The sequence below is a fragment of the Protopterus annectens genome, chromosome 11.part0 (genome assembly GCF_019279795.1).
Source record: "Protopterus annectens isolate FY-2018-M chromosome 11.part0, PAN1.0, whole genome shotgun sequence".
Classification (NCBI taxonomy): domain Eukaryota; kingdom Metazoa; phylum Chordata; order Ceratodontiformes; family Protopteridae; genus Protopterus; species Protopterus annectens.
This window is the reverse complement of record NC_056745.1, coordinates 1,306,331,070-1,306,353,149: the sequence shown is the minus strand read 5'-3', so window position 1 is coordinate 1,306,353,149 and position 22,080 is coordinate 1,306,331,070. Positions and strand designations below refer to the sequence as shown.

The window sequence follows — 22,080 nt, the reverse complement described above, 5'->3', positions numbered from 1 at the left end:
GCACATCTCATCATAAAAGGTTCTCATCCAGGAAAAAAAAAAGTCATTGTTTTCCTCTACTCATCACTCAGACCCATTGTAGAGTACAACGCCCCTTTTGGAATGTACCTCACAAGACAGCTGCAGCAGCTGGAAAGGCCACAGAAGTAACTCACAGAGGATTACTGGCCTCAAACAAAATGCTACACTGACCGCCTCAAAAACCTCCAGCTTTACTCCTTAGCATATCGCCTACTCAGAGGTGAGCTTTGCCGAACATATAAAGCTATGTCAAACCCAGAGCTGTTGGACATGCGACACCTAAAGAAATCCCAATCCCTCCAAGCTACACGCTCTTGGGACCTAAACCTTGTCAAGACGATAAACAGGACACACTGGAGGGATAGATTCCAGTCCCAGAGACTTCCTATACTCAGGAACAAGCTACCCATCTATGTCAAGCAAAGTTCTTCATTAGCACTCAAGAAAAATCTTGATGAGTGGATGGGAAACAGGAAATACACCCCGGGGATCAGTTGTCTGCAGAAAGTACAGTTTTGTACCTACCATAAATGTAGATGTCCGAACTGGATAGCATCTGCAGTCATAACAAATGGGTTCGTCAGGCAGCCCTTCGGTCGGCCGGATTCCAAAGTCTGGGTCCGGCTTCGGCTGATGTCGCACTTCACCCGACGTCATCTCTGCTGGTCTTCGGGTATAAAGGCATCAGCCGACGCCATTTTCCTCAGTGTTTCTTGCCCCAGATGCCAGTTGCCCTCTTGGAAGGCTAAATTTTGGAGAAATGCCAATGTTTCCAAAAAAAGTAGAAGGCAAACACAAAAAATAAGCATGTATGTACATATATACAAACAAAAACACCATAAGAGACCCCCCCCCAGCTAGCTATCAGGAGGGTAAATACCCTAGGAGTACCACAGAGGGGAAGGAGGGAGGGTAATCCTGACTGCAGATGCTATCCAGTTCGGACATCTACATTTATGGTAGGTACAAAACTGTACTATGTCCTTCATGGATGCATCTGCAGTCATAACAAATGGGTAGAATACCATAGCCAAACTAGGGGAGGAAGAAAAATTATGGTGTGGTTAGGATCCCTTGCAGTACAGCAGTGGCAAACCCTGCTCGGGATCTAGAATATAGAGGTAAATTATAATGCTTGGCAAATGTATGCACGGAGGTCCAAGTAGCCGCCTCAATAATGTCCTTGGTTGCCACTCCTCGTAAGAAAGCTGTGGTAGTGGCTGTAGCCCTTGTAGAGTGAGGCCTTATGTTCTGTGGAATTGGTTTTCCATGGTAGGAGTAACAGAATCTTATGCAATTTCCTATCCATTTGGAGAATGTCTGTTTGGAAATTGCTTTTCCTTCCCTTCCTGTTGCATAGGCTACAAAAAGCTGGTCAGTTTTTCTGTTACTTTTGGTTCTGTCCAGGTAGTAGCGTAACTGTCTATGTACATCCAAGGTATGCAGCATTCTTTCCCCTCTGTTTTGTGGATTGGGAAAGAAGGTAGGTAGGTGGATTGCCTGGTTTAAAGACACTCTGGATACCACCTTAGGCATAAATGTAGGATTAGTTCTCATGGACACCCTATCTTGATGGAAGATTAGGAAGGGTTGCATTGCCATTAAGGCCTGTAGTTGCGAAACCCTCCTTGCTGAGGTAATTGCCAGTAGGAAAGCAGTTTTCCATGACAGGTGTTGTAGATCTGCTGTTGCTGCTGGTTCAAACGGAGGGAGTGTCAACTTTTCTAGCACAAAGTTCAAGTCCCATGCTGGTAATGGTGGTTTCCTAGGAGGTTTTACATTCTTGATCCCTCTGAGGAACTGCCTGAGTAGAGGATGTGAAAAGACAGGTGGATCAAAGCTGTATTCTGCTGAAATAGCCGATGCATGTATCTTGATGGAGGAATAGGACAGACCTGTATGTAGAAGCTCTGCCAAGTACTCCAGAATGTTAGCAATATCTATGTTCGACACATCTTTTCCTCTTTCAGTACTCCAAATGACAAACCTTTTCCATTTTCCTGCATAGTTCCTTCTTGTTGAAGGTCTGCGGGCTTCAAGGATAATGTCTTTAACCCTTTGGGAAAGATCTGGGTTAGTTGCTGCTATGTGATGTTCCAGGCAGTCAGTTGCAGGGTTTTTAGGTTTGGATGCATGATGTTGTAGTTGTTCTGAGTTAACATCAAAGGCATCAGGGGTATTGGCCACATTTTCTCCCGAGACATGCTCCTCAGCAATGGGTACCAGTGTTGTCTTGGCCAGTTCGGAGCTATCAGGATTATCCTTGGACGTTCCTCTGATTTTCAGTAGTACCTTGTGCATCAAGGGAAGAGGTGGAAATGCATATGCTGTCAGGCCTTTCCAGCTGAAGGATAGAGAGTCCACCTTCCATGCAAGTGGGTGGAATGTCCTTGTGCAGAATTTTTTGAGCTGGTGATTGAGTGGGGAAGCGAATAGATCTATTTGTGGCATTCCCCATTTCTTTGTGATGGCCTTGAAGATGTCCGGGTGTAGCATCCATTCGTGAGCATCCGAGGTGGTTCTGCTTAACATGTCTGCTAGGGTGTTCTCTTTTCCCGGTACAAATATTGCCTGTAACTGGATGTTGTAGCTGAGAGCCAGATTCCAAAGGTCCAAAGTCATTCTGCATAGGGGGTATGAATGAGTGCCTCCCTGTTTGTTGATGTACCACATGACTGTGGTGTTGTCTGTCCTTATCATTAAATGGCCTTCTTTGAGGAATGGTCTGAATTTTGGATTGCCAGTTTTACTGCCAGCATTTCTTTTGGTTTATGTGCAGGTGCAGTTGGTCCTGAGTCCACAATCCTTGTACGCATTTGTCCAGCATGTGCGCCCCCCATCCTAGGTCTGAGGCGTCCGTTGTGATGGTTTGGCTTGCTCGAAAGTTGTGGAAGGGTAAGCCTGGGTTTGACTGGCATGTTTGAGCCCACCATAGGAACTCCTGTTTTAGGCATGGGATTAGTGGTATTTCTGTTTCTAAGCTGTGCCTGTGTTGAGACCATAAATTCTTTAGGTACCACTGTAGCTTTCTCATATGTAGTCTGGCATGTGGGACCAAGATTATGCATGATGCCATGAAGCCCAAGGCCTGCAGAACTTTTCTTGCTGTTAGTTTGTTCTGCTTTGTTAATGCCAAGAAGTAAAGAGGGAGCTCTTCTTGTTTTTCTGCAGTTAGGAATGCCATTTGTTTTACTGTGTCCAATTCCGCGCCCAAGAATGTTCTTGTTTGGTATGGTATCAGCCTTGACTTTTGTAAATTGACTGTGTATCCCAGGGCTTGTAGCAAGTAAATGACCCTTTGTAAATCTGTTGTCAGCTTGCTTTTGTTGTCCGCTTGTAACAGGCAGTCGTCCAGGTATGGATAAATTTGGATTCCCTGTACTCTGCAGTGAGCGATTACTGATGCCAGGCATTTTGTGAATACTCTGGGCGCAGTAGATAAGCCAAAGGGCAATGCTGAGAATTGATAATGCTCTGATCCTGCAAGAAATCTGAGGTATCTTCTGCAATTTGGTCGAATGGGGACGTGCAGGTATGCCTCCTTGAGATCTAGAGTTACCAGCCAACACTCCTTGCCCAGCATGGGAAGAAGTTGCTGTAGGGTCAGCATTTTGAATTTTGGGACAATGATGTATGTGTTTAAGATGGACAGGTCGAGAATAGGTCTCCAACTTTTCTCTTTTCTTGGTACTAGGAAGAGTCTGGAGTAGAATCCTTTGCCCTGTTCTGTTATTGGTACTCTTTCCACAGCTCTCATCTTTGTTAATTCCGTTATCTGCTGCAGAGCTTCTATTTTTTGATTTGGAGGCAGGTCTGGCATTCCTCTTTTTACTGGTAAGGTGTGGAAGTGGAAGCGGTAGCCTTGGTCTATGGTTTGCAAAATCCACTTGTCTTTTGTGATATAGTGCCAATTTTTTGAAAATAAGGCTAACTTTCCGCCTAATGGTGCTGCTATTTGCTCCCTGGTAGGCGGAGTTAGAGCCAAGTCACTGTGATTGTCCTGTTGCAGTGGCAGTGGTTGTGTCTGTGCCTCGGTTATTGCCTTGCCACTGTCGTCCTCTGTAGGCACCTCCTCTGGATTGATTTCTGCCTCTAGAGCTTCTATTACTGCCCCTTTGGGATCTTGTGGAGTCAGGAAAGGACCAATTTTTGGCAGGCCAGTTCCTGCTAAACCTTGGGGGCTGAACCTGTAAGAAATCTTTAACTGTTTGTACAGATTTTGCCTTTTCTTCCATTTTCTTCATTACCTGCTGGGCAGGTGTACCAAATATACTGGCCTTATCCATAGGAGCATCTAATAGCTTTGCTTTAACATGATCCGGCAAGACCTGTTCTTTCAACCATGCATGCCTTCTTATCACTGTGCCAGTCATGGCTGATCTAAATGAAGCCTCCAGTGCATCATAGCCACATTTTAAGGAATGGTTACTAACCTGTTGGATGTTATTCACCATTTCTAATACATATTTCTTATCTAAAGATTCATCAGAGGACAGTTTTTTAGTTAACTGATCAAGCATAAACTCTTGGTATTGGATCATGTGAAACTGACAGTTTAAAGCTCTAGCTGAGAGAGTAGCAGAGGTGTAAACCTTTTCCCCCCATCTCTCTAAGGACCTGGATTCCCTTTCAGAAGGAATAGGGTTTTTTGCTGTGGTCGAGGCTACTGCCTTAGGCCCCTGGGAAATAGTTTCGGGGTCTGCAAGTGGGGCCTTGTATAGGTGGTGATGAGTGTCTGGCACCCTGTAAAATCTATCTGGTTTGGCAGGGGCTGGAGGTAAAGAATCAGGAGCAGTGAAGACATCATTAAATGCATCATCCACAACAGGCAGAACAGGAGGTATAGCTAAGGGCCTATGTTGTGGTAAGTGCAGAAAAGTCCTAAGCCTTTTTCTTGAATCTGAGAAATCTTGTCCCTGCCATTGGAATTGTTCTCTCATGGCATGTAAGGTTTCCCCAAAGGAAAATTCCTCTGGTGGAGAGGCAGCTGGAATGGATTCTTCAGCATCGGAGTCTTCATAAGTAGAAAAAGGATCCTCTGGCTGGTCTGTAATGTCTGAGTCATCCGCAGAATCATCAGAGGACACTGGCTCGGGGGGCTCTGCTCTAGGTCTCTTTTCTGGGGGCTGAGAGGCCCTGTCTGGGTGAGATTGGGATCCCCTAATCGACGATATTAAATCTTCTGCCAGAGTAAGCATTTGTGAACTAGAAGTGGGCCTGTGTGAGGGGGGTTTAACAGGCACTGATTTAGCAGATTTGGCTGCTTTAGCCCTGGCAAAGGCCTTGATAGACATGGCTGCAGGGGGTCTAGCAGCACCACGTGCTGGGGTAGAGACATCCAAAGGGATGGTGTCTGATAAATCACTAGAAACCACAGTTGTAGGCAAAATTTCTGAGGCAGATTCAGGTAAGGTAGCAGGAGCCTCAGTAGTAGTCATGGATTCGGCTGAAGATTGACCAGTTTTCTCGGTTTCGGCCGAAACAGAGACACTCGTGGCTTGCTTAACCGTGGTTTCGGCCGAAACCGCGGATCGTGAGTGTCGGTCTTTTTCTTTGCGTTTTTTAACAATTTGGGTAGTCGGAGGATCCGACGGCATAATGTATGCAAAATCTGAGCCGAAAAACTGTTCAGCAAACTCCGACCGACACCTAAGCATTCGTCGGTTGAAGGAAGCACAGGCCGAACAGGCTGCTACGTCGTGGTCTGGGCCTAAGCAAGGCAGACAGTAGAAGTGGAAATCTTTATGAGGTATTTGTTTCCCACAAGTTAAACAGTTATTGACTTTTTCTGACATCGGCTGAGGCAAGAAAGAGTCCCCAACGGGGTACTTAGCTTTTTAGAAGTCTTCGAAGTAGTATTCGGTAGTAGTAATCTCTGGATCTGACCGACCGGCACTTGCGAACAGCTTCGGGCGCCACGCGGCAAGAAAGACTGAGGAAAATGGCGTCGGCTGATGCCTTTATACCCGAAGACCAGCAGAGATGACGTCGGGTGAAGTGCGACATCAGCCGAAGCCGGACCCAGACTTTGGAATCCGGCCGACCGAAGGGCTGCCTGACGAACCCATTTGTTATGACTGCAGAAGCATCCATGAAGGACATCAGTGGCACAGGAAAATAACTTTCTTGGGTGGCGTAAGCTATGAAACCTTGCTGGCTAGGTTTACGTAGGCCCTTGGGCCGATAGCCTAGTACCTACCTATGAACCTATAAGAAGGTATGGATGTTAGGGTCCTAAAAGAGAAAAAAAAAAAAAAAAAAAAAAAAAAAAGAAATACTGATTTTTACAGTGATGCAATTAATGATTAATGCGGAAGGTGATAGGAGAGTGGTCACTAAAAAAAAAGGAGGGCGGATGTTGAGGCAGGATATTTTGTTGGCTTTACTAGTGAGGAAGAGGACAATAAGCTAGCATCTTCCAGATTTTAGGTTTGGGTGTTCTTTTGCAGAAGTAGAATGAGGCCAATTAGAAAGCAAAACAAGGAAATTCAGGCTAAAGCCACGGGGTATGATCAGATTCTTTAACTTTGTGGAAGAAGTCTGTATTAACAGCTTGAACTTTGTAAGTAAGGATGAAGTGGTAAACAGCATAATATAATGTCTATGGGATCATTTGTAGCTGAGGTAATCTTGTTTAGTACCCCAATTAGCTTCATAAGACTGTTAGGCAGGTTATAGTGAGCTTTAACTAGACGGAATCTACCAACATTTACTTTTCTAAGGTCATTCTAAAATACAATTTTATTCTGGGAGAAAAAAAAGACACTGGGGCAATTTTAAGCCAAGATTCAGTGATTGTTCCGATGTCAGGGGCATAAGGCAACAGATACGTGCCAACAAGACATAGCTAAGCTTTTTGTTAACAGGTACATTAAAGCAAGCAGTTTGCAAGATAGAGGAGTCAGTAGAATGGCTGCAGGCAGACTGGGGACTAGGACTTGGTACAAGATTAGCTTAAAAAAAAAATAGTTGGTGTGAACATCGCCAGGAATTTAGGCATGGAAATGGGATTATGTATCTTAAAAACACATCCGAATTCCAAAAAAGGAAATGTGTAAGGATGATGAGTATGACATGTATGAGAATAGTCCCAGCTGGAATAAATATTTTTGGGAGGGGGTGAGGGCGTCAGTTTTTGACATTTTGACAGGGACATTGGGGCAATAAAACTAATGAGTGTGCTTTTAAGTGGTGTGGGATTGACAAATATGCAAGGCAAGCAGAAAAAAGGAAGAAACTTGTCAGATTAAAAACGGGTCCTTTTATTAATATTAACGCTCACCAAAACCTACTGCGTTTTCACACTTCAATACACTTCAGACATACAAATCCTCTCCAACAAATGAATATGTGCGGTATCTTATGAAGTCTATTGTAGTGCAACAAAAATGCAGTATGTTTTTAATCCAAGTCACTTCTTTTTTGCTGCTCGCCTTACTTGTTGCCAAGTTTTTGAACTTACTACTGTTTGGTGGCACAACTCTCATATTTTATTGATGGACTCATGCACAAAAACTCTACACAGGAAAGTATACTATAGCTCAGTGCACAAAAACTCTACACAGGAAAGTATACTACAGCTCAGTGCAGGTATTAAGTAAATAGCAGCAGGTTGGGGTTGCAGAAAACAAAGATGACAGAAATGGGACAAGACTGTTTAGGAGACAGACTTCTAGCATTCTGAATCGCAAGTGTGAAAGGAGAGAGCTCAAATGTGAAGAGGACAGCTGCAGTGTAAGAGCTTGGGAAATGCCAGTAATGTTGGTAAGGGAGAACAACAGCAGTAAAGAAGTCTTTTCAAATGTATAAAGCTGGATATGCAGGTTTTGCACAATGAAATGCAAGTTAGGTTAGTTACGTACGAGTAGGACAATCTAGGGAAGCGGTCGGGAGGTTTGTGAAGTATGCTGAAAGTATGGAAGGTGGCAGGCCGAGTGTGCCGTGGATGAATTTGAAAGGTAAACATGGTGTCATTTAGTATGCAGGCATTGAGGTGGGAGGGTTGTAGCACTGTGTGGGTGGGGGTCTAGAAAGTATAAGACTACAGAACCCTGGGGGCAGACAATAAGGAGGGTAGTGAAATGCATTAATCAGTGCATGTGGCAGCACATCAGCATGCATAAGCACACAAAAGCAATGAAAAAGTCTGCTATGAAGACAGGACATTCTAGCTTACCGTCCTAAATACTACCATACAAAGCAGTGAGAATTAAGTCCAAGATTAGCCAGAACTATAAGAATGTTCTGCAGACTGGAAAGAAAACTGGACTGAAGCCAGGGATGTGACAACATACAGAAGAGTGCGCAAATGTGATGTATGGAGAGGACAAAACAGCAAGAACCCTCTCAAGCATACCACCAGGATGCAAGTACATGCACAAAAAAGTTAGCACATCTGGGTGCTTTGAATGCAGCTATCACAGACTAGAAAAGGAACTAAGCCCTAAAATCACACAGATGGAGTAAGGTGCACTACCTAGTACCCTGTCTATATTTGGGAAGTAGTTTTGTCAGGAGACTCAGACATTCCATTTAGTAGGTGGTGGTGCTAGAGTTAATCAGCCCACTTAAGCTGAAGCCACCTACTAATCTATCTGTATTGGGTGAAGTTTGCAGCTTCTAAAAATAAGAGACTTGTGCATTCCAGTCAGTGGTGGAAATATCAGCCTACTGACGTTAAGTCACAGAGCAAATAAGATTCAGAGACAGACTTATAGTCCTTGGGAGTTTAGACAAGAAAAAAATGCAATGAAAAATCAAGAAGAATGGTTGTTAGATGTTTGGGTTCTGGACCTCACGGATAGTGCAGTTCTCTATGTGGGGTCCTGCAACAGAACTCTGCAATTGATGCACTGATTTTGAAGAAAAAAAAAAAAAAAAAAAAAAATCAGGGTTACAGAATCCCAATGCCACAGCTGAATAAGACCATACTTTGGCGCATATCCACATTATAAATTCCCAGTGGTACTGATTAGCCAGGCAAATCAGTGGCATATACCCAAATTAAGGTCTCAGAACTCTTTGTTGCACAGTGATCCCCCTAACAGAAGTTCCTATTAAACCATAAAACGCCAAGTGCCCCGACATCACAGTAAACCATGAAAGAATAATTCCTATTCTCTACAGAACAGAGAAAGACAGCAAATGGAAGAAAGAGCAACTAGCAGCAACAATAAACAGTCTACCCCTCCCTATACATCATTCCAGATGGACATATTTGGCAGAGAAGTAAAGCAGCGCTAGACAATCAAGGACACAAAATCTGAGGTGGTTCCAGCTATCCACAAATATGTATACCTATGCCATCTAGGAGAAATATCCAGTTAAGACTACACAAAGTACAGTTTTGTACCCAACCAAAGATGGGAACAAATCAATACCATGAGAGCAGTCGTAACTCCAAAAGGCCTAGAGGTAAATTGAATGACTACTACAGATGTGAAGAATCACAAATGCTTTTTTTTTTTTTTGAGAAGCTACTTGGAGGTAGGCATCCTTCAAATCTAGGGTGGAAAAGAACATCCTGTGAAAGCAATGTGTAGAAGAGCCTACAAAATTTGCTGAAGATACATACAGAAACTTGCTCAAGAGATCCAGGATCTCCAAGGGATGTGTCAGTTTTGGGCTTACCTAGCCAACAGCTAAAAATAAAACTGGGAAGGAAACTAGAACCTTGTTTTGATAAGGTTATTACTATGGCTTCCACCTCCAGCAACTGTATAAAGGATAATGTTAATGAAGCCTAATATGGGTCATTTCTAGGGGGGGGGGGCTAATGTTTGTAGTCAAATAAAATTGCCTTGGTTACCCAGATCTGTAGTCGGGCAGAACCATTTTTCTTTGGAACTACATAGTCCTCCTAGCAGATGTGAAACAGGGAAGGGTGATTACATGGCCAGTAATGGGAAGTGCCTTTACAGCTTGACACAGCCAATTTCCTTGCCTCTGCATTGCAATCAGCCCTGGCCTCAGCCTCCTCCCTTCTTTTCAAATGTCTTCTTAAGGGAGTTGATCCAGCTTAGGATTGTTTTCTGTCAAAGTCTTCCTACTTAGGAGAGCTCCTGCAGTTACCGCTGAATCAAGAGGTGAAGCAACTAGCTGATAGTCTGCATAGTTTCCCTCTTTTCTTTTAGATGCAGCTTATTTAACATGTGTTTCTAGGGGTGGGGGTCTTTGTCAAGTGTTGCAATTCAGAGCTGTTCATTGAAATCTTCATGAACTTTAAGCCAGATGCATCTCATTGCTATACATTTCACTGCTCCACTGAAAGGCATCAGCAATATTACACCCACACTTAACTGCATACCACCCAAGTTTTGACAGTAGTTTTGAAAAAGTTCATGCAGTCCCCTTTTCAATCTCTCATTATGTGCATCTGCAATCAGTTATGATTGATCTCAGCCTGGTACTGGGCAGGAGTTAGTGCCCTGATGCAGTGTGGAGGATGCAGTAACTACAGCTTCTACTTCTCAAATCCATTTGAGTCAACTAAATTGAAGTTTTTCACCCACCTCTTTTTTGTGCAAAGAATCACCCTGCTCCCCTTCTCTGTAAAGGACTCCAAGGTCAAAAAGCTACAAGAACAACTTTAAACGTTCTGTTCAGTCAGCTACCTGAGACTAAACGATCTTTAGTGAAAATGGCATTGTTGGAAAGACCCGAGATACCAACAAGTTTTCTTCTCCAATATGGGTGAAAACAGAAGAGAATCATTGTTTGGTCAACATCCTAAGGCAATCTCTTTTACCTTAGTTTAACAATGTCAAATGATAAAACTCCGGCTGCCTTAACCTGAAAATATAGAATGAACACTACGGAAATGAGCTCTCTTGAAAGCAAGACACTTAAAATGAAAACTCCATAGTCTTAAAGTCTTAGAAACAATATTTACTTAACATTGCAGTGCTCTCATTACCAGACTCCAAATAAATAAAAATCTGAAGCAGAACATAAAAATGCAAATACAGTCAAGCAACACTCGTTACAGCCCTTAGTCACTCCCCCTTACCCAGGTAAGTGCCATACGTCACATTTCTGTACTCATCCCAGGAGATGAGCCCATCTTGATTCATGTCAAATTCATGCCACTGCTGTGCCACACTTTCATAGATGTACTTCTTCTGTGCCTTCTTAATCCAGGCTTTCAGTTCCTCCTGCGTCACAAACCCATCCTTATCCACGTCTATTTTAGCTACAATAATGCTACAAAAACAAAACAGGCAGGTTTCAGCACACAAGGTGGGAGAGAAGGGCATTGTTCACCTACCTAAGATGTAGCCGTACGTGGCATTTTTGTACTCCTCCCAGGAGATGAGGCCGTCCTCATTGAGGTCGTGCCCCTTCCACTGGCGCTCTACATCCTCGTAAATCCAACGCTTTTGGGCAAATTTAATCCAGGTTTTGAGTTCCTCCACAGTTACAAACCCGTCCTTGTCTTCATCTATTTTCCCTACCATTTTTCTGTGGGAAATGCAGAAAAATCCAGCACAGATTAAAGAAATACTATAACTAATGCACTACAGCTGGGTATTATAAGCTATTGTATGTGGTCAACTGGATTAGAACAGATGCATATCTAAACTTCACACTAAGTGCATAAAACTTTTGATTACTCTGAAATTGGCAATGGAGTTATTCTATGCTCAAATTACAGCACTTTCCAGCCCCATGCTATAAACCAGTACAGAGAAACAAAAATAATTTATATTACTTAATGCTGTCCACATCTCACCAAATCTGTCAATTTTCTAGATAATGTACATTGCATCTATTCAGTTAGTTTTAGTACTTCAGCTGCAATGACTCCATAATAAATGCTTGGAGTGCCATTTTGCAACAGCATAAAAAATGACAATAGTGGAAAACTAGAAGGAAAAAAAAAACAATTAAAAGAAAAAAAATACAACACAGCCATGACACAAAACCAAAGAAAACAAACACCATCATGTATGTTCTATACAAAAAGCTAACAAAAGTTAGGAACTTAGTCAAAACAATGTCTTAATACTGTGAAAGCCACTATGTAACAGTGCACAGAAGAACTCGAGTGGATGTCCACGTACCAAAGTTCCCAATTTACAGAATGAATGCGGTTGACAGAAAATGTTGCAGGCCCCTATGATAAGTAATCAGAGCAAAATAAATCAGCCAAGAAGAATGGCGCTGGGTCACAAAGAATGCAAACCGAGTAGAACTTATACATACAGTAGACAGCTATCAAGACACAGGCCTTTCCACAAAAGCAACAAACTTTACATGTGACACACATGTATCAAAAAAGCAAACAAGTGGCTCTTAAATGAGGTGGCATAAAAATGCAAGGGAAAAAATATACAGAAAGATCAAGATGAGTTTAATACCAATTAAAACAAAAGGAAGCATAAACAGTGATTAAAACTATAGCTGAAGAAATATGTTTAGTAAAAGGAAGACTGGATATGCATGGCAGAGCAAAAAAAAAAAGGGGGGGGCAGCGATATTCAACAAGGACAGGAATAAGCAGAAAAAGGTCAGTAATTAAAAAATTGTTGTTAGAGAAGCTTCCCAACTGAATGGTCACAAAGAAAAATGGAAACTTTAATCCAGCCTAGAAATATCCAGGGGAAATAACTCTGAATTTAGTCAAGGACGACTTATAAAAGCATAGTTAAACAAAAAAGAAATAGTGAGGTTCAACAACATGGAAGGTAATGAACAGGAATACAGCAAGTGAACAAAAAGGATGATTAAATGTAAACTTCAACTCAATATTCACAAAGAAAGACAGACAAATCCAGTCAGCAGAAGTCCCCACCAATCTGAATATTAAAAAAAAAAAAAAAAGTGTGACCTGATGGGATTGTCAAGAATTTGTATTAAAAAAAAAAAAAAAAGCGCCAGAGGAAAAAGAAAAACAGGGAACTACCAGCTTCTAAAATTGAGAAGGCAGCAGAGCACTTGAAAGACACAAAAATACAAACCTATGTTCCCTTTACAAGAGGGACAGAAAATAAAAATGGGAACAATCAGCCTCTCAGTGGGATCTTCAGGGTAGGCAGAGTCAATCAATGCTGAAAATAAACCTAGACAACCATTCCTGTAAAATTTCTTCGCACAAGAATCAGTGACAAAGACAAAAATAATGGTGGTGGAATAAAGGCTGGCAATCAGGGTTAGACTTTAAATGTACTAGGTTTTGCATTACCATGCATTTTCTGAAAACGTGAAATCTGTAATTCAAATGATCTAATTTAGCAACTGCCATCCTCAGTTCGATAAACAAAATAGTTATGAATACACTAAAATGAATAAAAATCAGGGACATTGTGACAGAGAGAAGTTATATAGAGAATATCTGAAAGTCAGCAGGACAGTCCAACACAGCATAGATTAATGGTGGGCAGGTAATGTCAAAACAAGTAAGAGCCCTCCGAGTAAACAGGGCAGTGGATCAGGGAAAGGCTATAGAAATGGCTTACTGAAGATTTTCAAGCATATCCGATCTAGCCACACGACAGTGTGAGTATTGGCTCTAGAGGATTGCTACTGCTGAACTGACCATGACCAGATATGGAAAAAAGGGATAAAAGGGTTCCGTACGGATGGAAAGATCAAACCAGATAAAAGAATTGAAATAGTTCCTTGGCCTTACCACTTTAAAGAAAAAGAAAAAAGGGGGGTAAGCAGTGACATTATAGGAGCGTACTTGGTCCAATTCTTTTCAAGGTCCAAAAGGTATTGAATAGAAAATAATTCTAAAATATGTAGAAAATGGATAAGAGATACAAAAATAATGAAAAGCTGGGGAGGCTTCAGAAATTATCTAAAATGGTAGTGCAAATTCAAATTTAAGATGATGCAGCTAAGAAACGGCCCAGAAAGGGCACTGCACAGCTGAAATGCAACACATGGTGAAGAAATACCAGGAACAGACCTTCCAGAGAAGTGGACAATGACTTGTGAGTTGAGGAAAGTATAGCTGTGCAGGTTGCACTTAAATCATAACTGAATTTCTCAGTGCTGCAATAGCCTATAGATATCTGGGTTACATCCTGCCCAGAATACAACAGTTGCCCAGTCTTCAAAATGTCTCTGGCTCCACTCCATATACGCACCCCCCCCCCCACTCCATATATGCACCCCCCCGCTGCTTTATCTCAAGATAAACAGAGAAAAGAGAGGCCCAGGATCCAATTTCTTTAGGACTTGCTTGCCACCAAAAGGAAGGCAGCTTGTGTCTAAAACCCCAAAAATGGTAGAAACAACTTCAACATCATAATGTAACTTTATAGAAGTAGTAGGATGGAGGGAGGATGAGGCTACTACACCAGTGAACAATTTGAACATCTCCTGTTATGGTAAGTATATAAAACTTACACAACTGTAGTAGGTTAATAATTCTCACTGCTACTGTACCCTATAGCTATTTGGGGAGATTACCAGAGCTTATCCATCAAAGGAGCATGATGATCAGGATCCAGGAGCCCTGGGGTATAGCCCAAGCAAAGCCTGTCCTGAGCCTGGAGAAGGAATCCAGTCTAATGCTTTCTGAAAATATCTACACAGGACCAAGTAACCATCTCTGGTATGCTTCTACAGCACACACCTTTACAACATGCCACTGAAGATGACAAGACTATTACACAATGTGCCTAGATTCTGCTGGAAAAGATTTGCTATGGAGGAAGCAAAAAACAAAAAAAAAAATAGCAAGGGGTGACCATCTTAAATAGTCTGACACAAGTTGCCCTTTCTTTGTCCCATCACAGGAGATAAATAGCTGTTCAATTTTTCTAAAACACTTCGTTCCGTCAAAAACACCAGAGTTGCCTGTGCACATGCAGACTATTGAGAAAACTTTCTCCCTGATTTTTAGGATCTGGATTGAAAACAATATTGATGGCTTGAGTCACTGTAAACTCTGAAAAAACTTTGCATGAATGAGGGATCTTAAACTCTCTCTGAGAAACCAAACTGTGTTCACCCACCATAACAGCGTGCAACTCAGGCACTTACAGATCCAACTTCGTGAACAGAAACAGTGAACAGAAACACAGGTCTTCCAAGGTATGGAAATCTATGGCAACAGGAATGTGATAAGCATCAGTCAGATAAGCTGGATCTAAAGGGAGGCAGATAACTTTTCCAGTACAAAGTTAAGTACCACCTGTTTCCCAGGTGGTCAACAGATGTGCACAGAAGCTGCTGAAAAATGAACCTTGAGAGAGGAATAAAACAGGCCAGCATAGTACCTTACACAAATATTTAAGCAGCCAGTGGTACATAATCCCCGATTGGGCCCTGGTTATTACCATGGCTCCAACTAGAAAATCTTTTCCTGTTGCTAACTTAAGATTTCCTAGTGGCAGAATTTCTTGCCTCCTTTAGTACCTGTTGCATAGCCTCATAAAAAAGGTGCTTATAAGGCATCAAAAATCAAACCAGACACATGCAGTTGTTTGAGAGAATGGAGTGTACAAACTGCCCCCATGTTACCAGAGTAGATCCAATCTTGGTAACTGCCCTTGGCAACCGTTTCCCTGGTTATGGAGTGGGCCACAGTCAAAAGGGAGTCACCACAGTGATATTTAGAGAGTACTTCTGAACCTTTCATAATGACTGTGGATATCAGCAGAGTGGAAATGTATAAAGGAACACTCCTGACCATGGGAATGAAAAAGCATCCACCTCCAGACCCGCTTGCAAAATCTGTTTAGTTGTCCGTTTTGAAAGGACTTGAACAGATCATACTCTCTACAACTGAAAAATTCCTGGAAGACTCCCTCAATCAATTTCCATTTGTGAGGGTCTATCCTGGTCCTGTTCCGCTAGCCACTACATTTTGTTCTGACAATGTAGAAAGCTTAGAGGTTTAAACAATCCTTCAGTGACCACACAAGCCACCATAGCCAGTATGCACACAGGGCAAGACCTGGTGCCCTCACCCTGTTTATATATCCCATTGCTGTAGTGTTGTCTGTAATCACCAGCAGAGATCCTAGGGACCACAGATACAGATTCTATAGCATCACAGATAACATTTAGCCCATGTTTTGTTCCAAAGACTCTGTGCTTTTACGCCCAATGAAACTATCCAAGCAAAATCTGAAGCATCTGTTGTCAAATAAGGTACAGAGGTTGGAAGAATCTGAGACCTGGATTCAGAGCAACCTATTGTCTCCACCACAGCAATTCCACCTTCACAAAACTCAAAATAGGAATATGAAGTCCACATTTTTTTTTTTCTTAAGAGCCAATGGATTTTTCTCATCCAGCCTGTCAAGAGGAAGCGTGAGAATTATGGATGCCATAAACCCTAGAATCACGAGATACACACTGGCTGAAGTCAGACTGATTTGAGAAGCTAAAGATGGTCTTCAGATACAGGTCTACTTTTGCCTAGGTTAGGACTGCCTCTTGCAGGGAAGAATCTGGACGGCATCCTAGAATAAAGGAGAACTTTTGACTGTTGATCTGAAAGCTCAAGTCCAGAAGGAAATCTGTAACCTGTGCAAGAACTCCTGACACTTGGATAAAGACTCTACAAATACAAAGTTGCCTAAATAAGGAAATATGTGAATGCCCTGCAGTCTGCAATGAATTACCACTGGAGCTACACATTTTGTTCACACCCCTGGAGTTGTAGAGGGCCAGAATTGCAATGCAAAGAATGGATAACATACCATCAGCCACAATCTAATGAAACCTCTGAAATGTGGCAATAGGGACAAACACATTTTAAGTCTAGAGTTACCATGAAACAGATTAGGAGTGAGACATAACAGACTCCTCACTCGGGAGAATAGACATCTGTGCCACTAAAGAGACAGGATTTAAAGTTGTAGAAAATACTCTGGCAGTACAAGGTTTCACTTTCTTCGAGACATTTAGACCAGTCACACAGACAGGACTAGATGTGGAGGTGTCTGATTTACATTAGCAACAAATAAACCTTTAGGTTGGTTAAAAAACAGGATGATGTCCTGGAGTTAATCTACATGCTAACAGTCATAGAAAAAAAATCTTACCATATTCCTAGCAAGCTATAGGTCACCATCCATGCCCCAAGAATCCCGTAACTCATACCTAACCCTGCTGGAGGCACTCGCCATCCAGCCACATACCCTATTCATGGGAGACTCCAACTACCCATCTATAGATTGGGAAACGTACACTGCTGCCAAATTGCAGGCACATTTGCTCAATTTTATTAACATAAATACCCTTGACCAGACAAGTGCACACTCCAACACAGGTTCAAACATACAGTACCTAGTACTCACCAATATGGGAGAGCGATGCAACCCCCCCATATTACATCCTCAGTGGTGAAGTTGATCATAAAGCTGTCTCCTTTGAAATAAACATGAAAACCCAGCAAAACCTATAACAGTTAGGAAATGATCTACAGCAAACTACATCATATTAACTGACAGCTTGTCAAAATTTACTGCCCCTCCAAACCCCGAGCTTGGCAGCCTGTACAGAATTGTTCACAGAAACCCTCTACAACCACAAATAGCTGCACAGAGGCTGCTGTACCTGCCACAAAGGAGCCCAAAACAAAACACACCACTGGAATCCTAAGCTTAACAGAACATATAATAAAAAGGAAAAAAAAAAAAAAGGAAAAAAAAAAAAAAGTTGGTCAAAATCAGAAAGAGCAAACCCTCATAATGGCCAAGAGCTCACTAATTAAACTAAATAGGAAACCAAGAGACCTAATTAAATGCAACTAGGCCAGTAATGAAGTCAAGACAGCCTCTCAGGCTGAAGACCACCACAACACCTTCTACAGCCAAGTCCAAAACCTTTAAAGGTAACACACAGCAGTGTGCTGGACTCATCGTAAATGGTACCAGAGTGACATAGCAAATCTGCTGGTTGACAAACTCCGCTAACTTCACACCAGCTAGCTCCCAGCCTTCCCCAATGAAATCCCTAGCTCCCCGCCTTCCCCCATGAAATCCCTAAGAGCATAACTTCCTCCCAAATATTAGCAGGAAGCAGGTCTTGGTGGCACTCGCCAAGCCCAAAAACAGTGTCTCAGTGGGACCAGACAATATCCCAGGGTTGCCTCCTAAATAGCTTGAAACATGAAAAGTGACTCAAGTGGTCCCGATTGTTGAGGCTGTAGTTGGCCCACAACACATGAATGGAGGACTGCAGTGATTATCCCTTTTCACAAGGGTGGACCTTCATCCTACCCTGCAAACTACAGATCCATTAGTCTGACTAGTCTAATATGCAAAGCCAAGGAATAAATTATGGGAATGAAAGATTTCTGCAACCTACAGAAATTGGACCTGTCCCAGTTAAGTTTAGTTTTGTCAAAGGAAGGTCATGCCTACTTAACCAGGTAGACTTCTTTCAGGGGGTCACCCAAGCAATGGATGAGAAGAAAACAGTGAAGGCTGTCTAGATCTGGCTAATGTGTTCAGTACAATACCTTACTAGAGTATTGCTGACAAACTCACCAAACTAGGCATAAATCCATACATAACCTGCTGGATTATGAGCTGACTCAAAGACAGGACAAGTCAGGACTGCCAAGACCAATTCCAAAAGACCGATCACCAGCCAACTCCTATCCGGCCATTTTTTGGTGGCCAAGGCTAATTAATGTCCAGGGCCGCTGGCTCACCAATTTGCAGACTACTGCAAATTGGGAGCCATCAGATTCCCGCATGACACTAACATCCTGCAAGATGGTCTAGCACAAAAATGACTGGTGCCAAAGTCAGATTAAAACTAAAGGCCAAGAAGTGCATTACAGTACCTTTTCACTTTACTCATCCCTCATCAGACCCATCACTGAGCACAATACCTCCTTTTCTGCATGTACCTGACCAGGTATATGCAACAGCTGGAACGTACAGTTGTGTACACTTACCATAAATGCAGATTAGAGTGTATTCACTGCTGCAGTCATTACATTTGGGCAATCTGGCAGGTTGCCCTCAATCGGCCTGAATAACAAAGTCTTGGGTCCTGCGTCAGTTGCAGTCTCCTCTTCCATGACATCAGGGGGTATAAAAAGTACAGTTTTGTACCTACCATAAATGTAGATGTTAGAGTGTTCACACTGCTGCAGTCATCACACTTGGGTTATCCTGCAGTCAGGCGGTCCTGCAGTCGGCCAGATGTCAGGTGCCCCCAAGTAGGTAGGCAATACATATTGCTAATAAAAAACATAAAAGGAATAAAAGGAATACCTTCAGTTACAAGCAAATACACCACAAAGGTTGTACAGGATAGAAAGGTATAGAAAAGGTCAGCTAGGTCAGAGGGGATGGAGGGAGGGTAACCTGGACTGCAGCAGTGTGAACACCAACATCTACATTTATGGTAGGTACAAAACTGTGCTATGTTCATCGTGTTACACTGCTGCAGTCATCACACTTGGGTTGAATCCCAAAGCCAAGGATGGGCAGTGGAACTAAACAGGGTTTGGAGAAGCTAGTAGGCCCTGCAGGACTGCAGTGGCAAAGCCAGTTCTGGTTTTAGAGTATAGAGGTAAGTGATGGTGCTTGGTGAAAGTGTGCACTGAACTCAAAGTTGCAGCCTCCAAAATATCCTTGGTTGGTACCCCTCTGAGGAAGGCTGTTGATGTTGCTGTACCCTTGGTGGAATGGGGCCTAATGTTACCAGGTACAGGTTTCCCATGGTGTGTGTAGCAGAAATGGATACAATGTCCTATCCATGTTGAAATAGTCCGTTTTGAGATGGCCTTTCCTTGTGATCCTGCAGCATAGGATACAAAGAGCTGGTCAGATATTCTGAAAGCCTTAGTTTTATCCAACTAATAACGTAATTGCCTGTGAATGTCCAAAGAGTGTAGGAGCCTTTCCCCTTTGTTCTGGGGGTTTGGATAAAAGGTGGGCAAATGAATGGTTTGGTTTAGGGCCAAACTGGATACCACCTTCGGCATAATGGAAGGGTTAGTTCGTAAAGTGACTGTCTTGATGAAAAATGATGAAAGGCTTCACTGCCATTAGGGCCTGTAGCTCAGACTCTTTGTGCTGAAGTTATTGCTAGCAGCAGGGCAGTTTTCCAGGATAGAAACTGTAAATCAGCTGTAAAACTGGTTCAAAGGGCGGTAGTGTAAGTTTTTCCAAAACAAAGTTGAGATCCCAAGTTGGTGCTCTCCGGGGCGGTCTTATGTTCTTAGCCCCTCTGAGGCACTGTCTTAGTAATAGATGTGAAAATATAGGAGGACCAGTGTTGTATCGAGCTGAAATAGCTGAGGCGTGGATCTTAATAGATCCAAAGGAAAGTCCTTTGTGCAACATCTCAGTTAAATTGTAGAATCTGAGGAATATTTGGGACAAGGGGATTCTGGCCTTTAGCCTGGTTCCATGCGCAGAATCTTTTCCATTTGTCTGAATAGGCTTTCCTGGTGCTGGGCTTCCTGGCCTCCAGAATGACGTCCATAACAGCTTTAGAGAGAAGTGTTGACTGGTTGTTTAGGTAATTTGCCATGCAGCCAGATTTAAAGTCTTGAGCTGGCTGTGTAGAATCTGATTGTTTTGCTGAGTGAGCAGGTGAGGAATATGACTCCATGGTGGGCCTTGAGCCATGTTCCTTAGTATTTGATACCAGTGTTGGCGTGGTCAGTCTGGAGCAATGAGTATCATTTGTGGCCTCTCTAATCTGGCTTTCAGCAGCACCTTTGCCAGAAGAGGCAGTGGAGGAAAAGCATACACCGTTAGGTTTTCCAAATGAATGAGAGGGCGTCCACTTTCCAAGCTACTGTGTGGTATGTCCTTGTGCAAAATTTCCGTAGTTGGTAGTTTTGGGGGGAGGCAAACAGATCCATGTCTGGGCTCCCCCATTTTTGAGTTATCATTGCGAATACTTGTGGATCTAGTTTCCAATCGTGAGGATCTATGATGTTTCTGCTTAGATAGTCTGCCAATGTGTTTTTCTTTCCTGGCAGGAATTATGCTTGTAGTTGAACTTGGTAGGTCAGTGTTGTGTTCCACAAGGTCATGGTTAGCCTGCATAGGGGGTAGGAATGTGTGCCCCCTTGCTTATGTACCACATCACTGTGGTGTTGTCCGTCTTTATTAGTAGTTGTCCTGGATGTAGGAGGTTCTTGAAAGCTGTTAAGTCATTTTGTACAGCTAGCATCTCTTTTTGATCGATACGTAGATGCCTTTGATCTGCAGACAATTTGCCCTGAATACACTGTCCTGCCATGTGTGCTCCCCAGGTATAATCCGATGCATCTGTTATAGTTTGCCTGGCTGTGGGTAAGGTAAAAGGCTGACCCTTGTTGAGGTGACATGCCAGAGTCCACCATAGAAACTCCTGCTGAAGGCAGGGAATGAGTGGAATTCTTGTTTCCAAGCTGTGGCTGTGTTGAGTCCATACGCTTTTCAGGTACCATTGTAATTTCCTCATATGCAGTTTTGCATATGGTATTAGCAGTATGCACGATGCCATGAATCCCAAGGCCTGCAGAATTTTTCTTGCAGGGAGTTGGGCCTTTGTTGCCATCATTTTGAAGTATTGAGTCAGTTGTCCTTGCTTGTCTGGTGTGAGATAAGCCATCTGGGACGTTGTATTTAAGCTGGCACCCAGGAATATGTCTTGTGAGGGCACTAGTTTTGACTTCTTTTCGTTTACTGTGTACCCTAGGCAACTTAATAGGTTTTTGACAAACGCCAGATGCTTTAAAAAAATGTCCTTGCTTTCTGCTTGAATAAGGCAGTCGTACAGGTATGGATATATTTGAATTCCTCTGCAGTATGCAATTACTGGTGCCAGGCATTTCGTGGAGACCCTGGGCACAGTAGATAAGCCAAAGGGCAGTGCAGAGAATTGGTAATGGGTTGAACCTGCTATAAAATCAGAGTCTTCTGCAATTTTGTCTGATAGGGACATTCAGGTATGCCTCATTGAGGTCCAACGTTACTAGCCAAGCCTTCTTGCCCAGCATGGGAAGAAGTTGCTGTAGTTAGCATCTTGAATTTGGGTACTTCGAGATGCGTTTAGAATTGAGAGGTCCAGAATGGGTCTCCAAGCTTTGTCCTTTTGGGGAACTAGAGAGAGTCTTGAGTAAAATCCTTGTCCCTG

The 22,080-nt window shown here is 42.7% G+C and overlaps 1 protein-coding gene across 2 annotated transcripts in view; it reads right to left on the bottom strand.

The window, feature by feature from the left end:
- The window catches only part of CALU (calumenin), a 450,302-nt gene that overhangs the window by 283,308 nt on the left and 144,914 nt on the right, over positions 1 to 22,080 (bottom strand). The window contains exon 3 of one of the 2 annotated variants that reach the window (XM_044088629.1): positions 11,030 to 11,223. In XM_044088629.1, the coding sequence (XP_043944564.1) occupies positions 11,030 to 11,223 (194 nt within the window). Of the gene's footprint in view, positions 1 to 11,029; positions 11,224 to 11,287; positions 11,482 to 22,080 lie in introns of both variants that reach the window. The other variant, XM_044088627.1, reaches the window with a different exon arrangement.